General features: G+C 40.2%; 1 protein-coding gene across 1 annotated transcript; it reads right to left on the bottom strand.

Annotated features, from left to right (window-relative positions):
• Nucleotides 1–380: 380 nt before the first annotated feature.
• LOC138363798 (lysosomal phospholipase A and acyltransferase-like) lies at nt 381–5,886 on the bottom strand. Its single transcript, XM_069323174.1, has 3 exons — nt 5,709–5,886; nt 2,615–2,757; nt 381–659 (listed from the first exon to the last, which is right to left on the bottom strand). Exons 1-3 carry the CDS (start codon nt 5,809–5,811, stop codon nt 396–398), a joined length of 510 nt encoding a protein of 169 aa, XP_069179275.1. The 5' UTR covers nt 5,812–5,886; the 3' UTR covers nt 381–395.
• Nucleotides 5,887–8,853: the final 2,967 nt, after the last annotated feature.

Raw genomic sequence — 8,853 nt, 5'->3', positions numbered from 1 at the left:
AACATAATACTCCTTGCAAACCATTTCCACCAAACCTTGTGTCTTACTAAAAATAGTGCTTTACTCACTACCTTCCTCACATGACATGTCCACTCCCCTACTTCCTTTCCTGCCTCTCATGCTGTTATCAAATTTACTCACACACTATCTTCACCAGTCTATCATCCATTTATTATACTGTATATGCCAACATAATTCTCTTTATAAACTTGGAAAAATTATAGTGCACTTTATCAGGAAAAAAAAATTGGTGGGAATTTCCCAGCCTCTAATCAGCTGCAATGTAGGGAATCCTTGCCACATTTAACTTTTTGTGTAAAAGGGTAAATTTTGCCTGTTTTCAATTATGTATTTTCTATGTAAAAAATAAACACACTTTGCAATTTTATAAGCCTTCAAAAGGTTAAAATGGAAACAAAACACTTACTTGGTGCTCTGCGAAAATCAAATGGAGCTCCGCGGACCGTAACACCTCTCTCGTATCCCAGCGGAATCATAGCATTGACAATATCCTTGAAGTATCCTGTTGGTGAGCGTTGGCTAGGATCCAACCACTCCACTGTTGAAGTGTTTCCAAACCCTGGAATTCTAGTGTGTACGCCTGGAGAATTCATAGTAGTACGAGTCACATTGTCATAAAGAAGCCTCATGTTATCCACCTGTAAGTCACAAATACAGAATAAGTTTAAAAACCAGTCTTTAAATTCAATATATTATATTATACTGCATAATTCTACAGATTATAATAACTAAAACAGGCTAACCTTAGTTAGCAAGCATTGTAACTTACACTACGGGCCATAAGAGGGCTGAGGAAAATAATGGGGGCTAAAGGCTCGAGTGGATTTGTTGAAGGTCATGGGGACCTGAAGTACCTTTTGTTGAAGGTACGTTTGTACCAAGGGGGCGTACCTTTTGTTGAAGGTACAGTTGAAAAAGGTGTGGAGCTCAAGGGTAACAAAGTAGTGGAGGTGGGGTAGCAGGGGAACTATCAAGAGAAAGTGCCAAGCCATTACAACTTTATAGAACTTGGAAGGTATCAGGATAAGGACTTGGGATGGTGGTGGTGGAAGGGGGGTAGGAGGAATGGTGCCCAACCACTTGGGCAGTCAGGGATTGAACACTGCCCTGCATGAAACGAGACTGGTGCTCTACTATCCAGTTCAAGTTGTTGGGCAGGAGTGGGGTGGGGGTCAGTAGAGGAGGGGGTGCAGTCAGAATGGGGTGGGGAGATAGGTGAGCTCTTTGAGCTCGTCAGAGATGATATTCCAAGGTCATTTTCTGATCTTGTGCAAACCCCCATTTGGTCTATTTAATGCCTTATCTATTTGACAGGATTTTTTTAAACAAATAAACTAATATTACCAGCTTATGTCAACACCCACTTGTGTTTCTACATATACTCTGCTGCTTCCACATTAGAAAACCAGACCTAACCGGTGGGATAATTCAATTTCATGAATTACCAAGTCAGCATTCAGCATTTTCAGTAGGTCTTCTAATGTAATTATAAGCCTTCAAATTACAGCTTTTACTACTTTGGTATATTTTCCACTTCAATAAAACCATGAATAATCACAGTCTATTCCCTTTTTAATTCCCTAAAAGAATGTGTGTATACAGAGCACTGTATGTGGGAAATACTTGCCTAGTTGTACTCAACTAGCTGTGCTTGTGGGGGGGGGGGGCGGGTTGAGCTTTGGCTCTTTGGTTATGTGTAATCTTAAGTAATTACACCAGTTGATTCATAGTTATGTGTAGTTACAGGATGAGAGCTATGCTCGTGGTGTCCTGTCTTCTCAATACTGTCATATGCAGCTTTGAAACTACCGACAGTTTTGACCTCCATCGCCTTCTCACTTGTTCCAATCGTTTACCAGTTTGCAAAAGGGAACTTTCTTATGTTTTTCAGTAGTTTTGTTTCCTTAGTTTGAACCTATGTCCTCTTGTTCTTGAAGTTGCAATTTTCAAAATTCTTTTTGTAAATTTTGTCGATTCCTGTTACTACAGTATTTTGTATGCAGTAATCATATTACCTCTTTTTTCTGTCTTCTAGTTTTGGTCTATTTAATGCTTCTAACCTCTCCTAATAGCACTCGTTTTTAAATTCGGGGAGCCATTTAGTTGTATGTCTACACCTTTCCCAGTTACTGATGTGCTTCTTGAGATATGGGCACTATACAACTGCTGCATAGCCTTTTGGACCCTTATCATATCTACATTTGAAACTGTATATGGAGTCTGCCTCCACCACATCATTTTTAAGTATTTCGTTTGTTAACTACTCCGATTAAAAAAAAAATCTTTCTAATGTGTGTGCATGTCATTGCATGTTTGTGCCCATATGCATATACAGGTATTAGAAATGGCAATTATCAAAAAACCATCATGAATACTGTGATGTGTTTTGGTTACTAAGGTTTGTTAAAATACAATGTTTTTAAAGTTCAGAGCCAACATACTATTATTCCATTCACCTGGGCTCTTGGAGACTGGAACCGTGGATCTCACGCGTGTGAGGCCGAAGCTCTACCGACCGAGCTATTGAGAAGTCTTAATAAGGAATTTATTTAACATACTATTATATTATACAACAAATTATTATACAACATACCCAACAATCAATGACAACAGGAAGCAGCAGTTCCATATTGAGCCATAAGTCAAACCAATAATCGGACTTCTTTTGACAGATGTAATGAATGATCGACGGCTTGTCAAGCTTGGCTTCAATCTGAGACCCTCCATCTCCTGGAACTGAAATGAAAGACAAATAAATAAATATAAAAACAGCACTGAGCAAATGTGAAAATTTACAGTCGAGTACAGTATTGTACTTTCAAATGGAGATATGATGGACTATCTTTCAGTCAAAATGTTCAGTGCCAAGCATGTGCAAATTATGAGAATCAAAATTCTCATTATTCTGGATTACAGATATTTGTACCCTATTACAATAACAAAATGCTTATCGGTCAACGGGATGTTGATCGATGTATGTTGGCGGGATCAACATACAGTAAAGGATAACATTGCCATTCATATTCTTTTATTTACATGATACGGAAAAAGCTTTTTTATATTACATGTATTTAACAAGATTCTTGCATAATTGGACTTGTAGCGGCCGGGGCAGGGCAAGAACTTTGGGATATATTTCCTTACGCCAAATGCCTGTGTTCACCTAGCAATAAGGGGGTACTCATAAGGTACATGCTCAACAGTTGTGAGCTGAATGTCATAAAGGGTCAGTACTGTAGTTCTCAACCGGTGGTCCATGGGACACCCTCCTCCCCCCCTCCCCCCCCCAAAAAAAGTCAAAAGGCTTGTCAAAAGTCCCCTCCATTTGTCCTGATGATTTTTTCCAGCTGGATGTTAAAAGTCAACAAAATTTTGGCATTTATAGCTTCTGTAGGTATGCAATTCCATGGTATATAACCCTGTGGTATATAACTACCAATACACTCATCTGACATATGGTTGAATTTTAATACAGTACAGTATAGGCTATTCACTAAAGAAAAGCATCCGGCAGAATTGTTGTACTAGGTTGGGATTAGCACAAGTCAGGCCCACAATCTTGCCCAATAAAATTAATTCATACCAAAGTCTAAGCCCCTATAGTGCCAAATATCTTTAGTAATTTGTGATCCTAAATTTTGGATATACAAATGGTTTGAATACCCAGACCTTTGTAATTTAGGCTATGATGCCTACTGGGGACCTGACGGCTGAGTGGATAGCACTCGGGGTCCGTAGTCCTAATAAGGGTCCGGGTTTGATTTCCGGCGGAAACAAATGGGCAGAGTTTCTTTCATCCACCCTGATGCACCTGTTGATCTATTAGTAAATAGGTACCTGGGAGCTAGACAGCTGCTACGGACTGTTTTCTGGGGATGTGTGCGTGTGTGTATAAAAATTAGGAATAAAGACCTGCCCGAAACGCTATGAATGCTATTGGCTGAACAAGAATGTAAAATCTCTTGTATATGCAGTATAAAGAAAAAAAATCAAGATTGTTTCAGCAATTACATACTGTATTTTCATCAGCAAACCAATAAAACATAAGCAGCATACAAAGAAAAATCTGAAAAATGTGGTCACCTAAGATATTATTTGAAAAATGTTGCACAGTTCAATATAGTGACCATGATTATTGTCTTTTTTTGTTTTTTTTGTTTGGTATTTATACATACTGTTCTTACATTCTTATACAGCCACTAGCATGCATAAAATTTTTGGCAAGTCCTTAATCCTACTTTTCCCCAGAATATGACCTGTCAAATTGTTTAACAACCAGGTACCCATTCACTGCTGGGTGAACAGAGGCTACAGTTAAGGATTGGCGCCAAGTAAATTCTCCTTGGCCAGGATACGAACCCATGTCAAAACGCTTGTAAAGCGCCGCTTGCGAAGTGTCAATATCCCCATGGATATTACATATATACGGCATGCATTCCAGACTCATTATATAGATCGCCTCCACTTTCGATTCATTCCAATGAACTACTTTTTTAGAAAACCAAGTTTACCAATAACTCAATGTCTGGGAACTGGCAACTTCACATCACTAACTCCAAACAACCCACTTCAAGTATCTTCCAGGTAACATGAATGGAGTTCAACAGGTTGATGGTAAAAAATTACCACTGTTCAAAATTGTTTGAATGGCTGTACTATGCCTAACAAACTAGTATTGCAAGAAAACTAAATTTTAAAATATTGAGGAAGGTTAAATAGAAAAAGCTTGAAAAACATTTGTTAAAAAGCAAAGGACCATATACAATATTTTTTTATATAAATGTTAGATTTAAATATTTAAAATAAACTTTACCGCGTATTTTTAGACCTGTTATGGTCTTTTTTTACTACTGTAACTTTCCAGTCGTCTCACAAAATGTAATCTCAAGCCTATTTCGATCTATAAGAGGGATAGAATATAGATTGCTTCGTACAAAACAGTTCGCCAACAAAATTATTCGATTCTATACAGGTGCGATTCCCAACCCGGGGTCATGACCCCTCATGGGCGCTTTTTAGTATTAGAAAATAGGGCTGTCCCCCTCCCCCTCCCTACAAAATGGGAACCACTGTGATACAGGATGAAACACTGAGGCATCTTCCCCTACACCTAATGCCTCTGTTCACCCAGCAGCAAATTGATACCCAGGAGCTAAACAACTGTTGTGGCTGGTATGCTGAGAGAGGGAGGTCCACCCTGATCTAGTCACAAGGGTCTAGTCACAAACAATGAGAAACCAAGACACTGAGGGAACGAGCTACAAGTATATGGTTATCCAGACTTGCTGTCACTAATTATAAATGTCTACTCAAAATCCTTGACCTTGTGATATAATAATTGTGGAGACCCGTCATGGACTCCACCCCATGTAACAAACGTGTCTAGTGAGTCATTCTCATGAATCATGAATGATTCTCATGACGCATTCTCAATGACATCGTCTCCATGACAATCACTAGCTGGCTATACACAGCTCTCCTCAACATGATAATACTAGCAGCATGTAGTTAAGCTGCTAGTAGTAGTAGTAGGCTCCAGTAGGCGTGTATATAACAGGGAAACACTAGCCCGCCAAGATACTAGCTACGCAACAGTTGTGAGTGGCACTAGCAGCAGCAGCCCTTCACTACTAGCCACACTCCTTCCCCCCCCCCCCATAACCGAGAGGGGGATATGATCTACTTACTCAGCACCACCGGAGGTATGTATTTGGTTCTGCTGACTTTGGAAAAGCAAGAGAAGGCGGAGATTAGGAAAAGGAGAAGATACAGGAGGCTGTTTCCTCTCATCCCGCTGGGGCGTGGGCCGGAGCGTACACTTCACCACGGTCCGGCTGTCTGCCTCATACTGCTGCTGGCTCCTCAACCCGACCCTCATATACATATATAAATATATATACACACTTCTCATATATCTAATATATATTTTTCAACCATCTAAATACAAAAAAAAATACAAAATATTTATTCATGTAAAAGTACATACATAGAAGATGAGTTAGAAACATTTACAAATGTTGGATTTATATACAGAGCTAGTATATACTGTATAATATACCTAATGCCACTAATACGCACTGAGTTTCGGGCACGATATATAATCTTGGATATATATTTAATTTGCGTCTATTTGGTTATACAGATATATATATATATCTGTATAACTTCAGCGGGATATGTATGTGTGTGTGTGATATTTTCCCCTAGCCAATTTTTGGCATTTGTATTTACGATTTATGCCTGCAGAATCGAGCTATTAGCTGTTGGACCTCGCCTTTCTAACCAATTTATTATTCATCTATTATTGCTACTACATATATTTCTCTCTCACACACACACACACAGGTCAACCACTCTGACACCAAAAAAGTTCTTTCTAATATCTCTGTGGCTCATTTGGGCACTCAGTTTCCACTTGTGGACACACACCTGTAATTTCCACTTAGGTAATTACAGGTGTGTGTCCACAGGTGGAAACTGAGTGCCCAAATGAGCCACAGAGAGTTTTGAAAGAACTTTTTGAATGTCAGAGTGGTTGACAAATGGAATGCATTAGGAAGTGATGTGGTGGAGGCTGCATGACTACATACACAGTTTCAAGTGTAGATATGATAGAGGCCAATAGGCTCAGGAACCTGTACACCAGTTGATTGACAGTTGAGAGGCGGGACCAAAGAGCCAGAGCTCAACCCCCGCAAGCACAATTAGGTGAGTACACATTCCCATGACGCAATCCGTAGCAGCTGTCTAACTCCCAGGGGCCCAGATTCACGAGTATATCCTTTCTCAATCTTTGGGGCTTTGTTTACAATTATTAAACAGTTAATTAGCTCCGAAGCACCAGGAGGCAGTTTATAAAAATAACGACAGTTGATTGGGAAGTTATAATGATTGTAAACTGTTTAATAAATGTAACCAAAGCCGTCAAAGATTGAGGAAAGATGTACACGTTGGTAGGTACTTGCTTAACTGCTTCGTGAATTTGGCGGTACCTATTTACTGCTAGGTGAACAGGTGCATCAGGGTGAAAGAACGCCCGAACGCTGTCCACTCAGCCGCGAGGCCCCAGTGATTGTGTGTTTGTGTGCTTGTTATTGGCTCTCACCAGTGTTTACATGTTGAGATTAAGTCTACTTCAAAATTTACCTCGTGATTCATTGATAAGATTAATGTTGTTACATATTCCCTGGCAGCTACTAAATTATATTATGGACTTCTAATGGCGTCGTACGACGTCGTACACCTAGAAAGTTCCATAGCCACAAATTGATATATTTTTGAGAGGCTTATCGAGGTTAGGTACGTATCCCTTATAGGTCGACAAGGTCAACTTGACCAATGTGGTCATCCATACCTCTACCTGAATTTACCTGAGGGGCCACTAACACTCAATTGGCCTCGTCGAGGACAGGAAGTCGATGGCTTGTCAAAGGTCCACAATTGTTTCTGAGGATTTGTTTCTTACTGGATTTTGAACTCTAGTAATGTGATGGCATTTATGGCTCCAGCGGGTAGGCAGTTCCATGGGTGTGCTTTAATTTATGAGTAGAACAGCATCTATTTTCTATCCTACATAACTGTGTTTTTTTTAGGGGGGTAGAAATAGCCTAAGCTACTCTATCCCTTTGAGATGTATTTCTTTCTTGTCTCAATAAACATACTTGAACTTGAATTGTGGTTTAAAGGAGTTTGAGCGTGATTGATGAGGATTAAGCTACCCAAGAGGTGGCATGGGCATGAGTAGCCCGTAGAGTTTGAATCTGTTGCGCTTCTTGTATTTTAATGTAATGTAGGACTGAGAACAGGAGAGGCTTTTTCCATCCACACGGTTATAAATCCTTGGAACCGCCTACCCGCCGAAGCCGTAAATGCCAAAACTCTGTTAACTTTTAATGTACAGTTGAAAAAGATTATCAAGCTCAAGGAAAAGGGGGGACCTTCGACAAGACGCCGGCTTCCTGTCCTCGTCGAGGGCATTAGTGTTAGTGGTTCTCAGGTAAATATATGCGTTACATCTGACCTGTTGAAGAAGTGGTCTGGATTAATAATTTGTCCACCAAAAATGATAGTATCTATAGTTACTTTGGACAGAAGTATAAAGTATGGAATGTTCCCGCTAAGAAAATTGACGTTTTGTACATATTTGTAAATTAGTAATACGATTGCGTGTTAGGCCAAGGATTGTTTATTTAGGCCTAGGGCAGATTAGGTATAGTGTTACTGTTTCAATTTTTATTTCGCCGTTTACAGCGGCAGCCTCGCTTTTTGCAGATCGGCGTTCGATCCCCAATGTTCCAAGTGCTTGGGCACCGGTTCCCCGCAACCATTCCTCCCTCGGCTCCTTGTCCTCATATCCTAGCTCCATGACCTCATATCCCAGCGTCTTGTCTTCATATCTCACCTCCTTGTCCTCATATCCCTTCCAGTGCTATATAGTCGTACTAGCCTAACACTTTCTCCTGTACTTTTTTCTTTTAACAGAGAAGTGGTACAGCAATAGACGACTTATGACTCCTGCTGTTTTACTGAGAGCTTTCCCTCCTCGTAGCTCATGGTAAGCCTTATACCTCACTACTTTCTCTGGAACACGACCCGCCGACCGATTAACAACCAGGTACGCAATTATTGCTGGGAGAAGAGAGGTGAACAGTTAAGGATTGGCGACCAGACAAGCCTCCCTGGTCAGGACTCGAATCCAGGTCAAATTGGTCGTGAGGCGCGGGTTCTTCCACACATTTGTGTTTCCAGTTGTGTCCTCTTGTCCTACTTTCTCTCACTGTCATGAGGCTGTCCTTGTCCACCTTGTCAGTTACCCTTAGTATCTTATATGTT

This window comes from Procambarus clarkii, chromosome 11 (assembly GCF_040958095.1).
Source record: "Procambarus clarkii isolate CNS0578487 chromosome 11, FALCON_Pclarkii_2.0, whole genome shotgun sequence".
Classification (NCBI taxonomy): domain Eukaryota; kingdom Metazoa; phylum Arthropoda; class Malacostraca; order Decapoda; family Cambaridae; genus Procambarus; species Procambarus clarkii.
The sequence above is the reverse complement of the archived record's forward strand: the minus strand, read 5'-3'. Positions and strand labels throughout refer to the sequence as shown.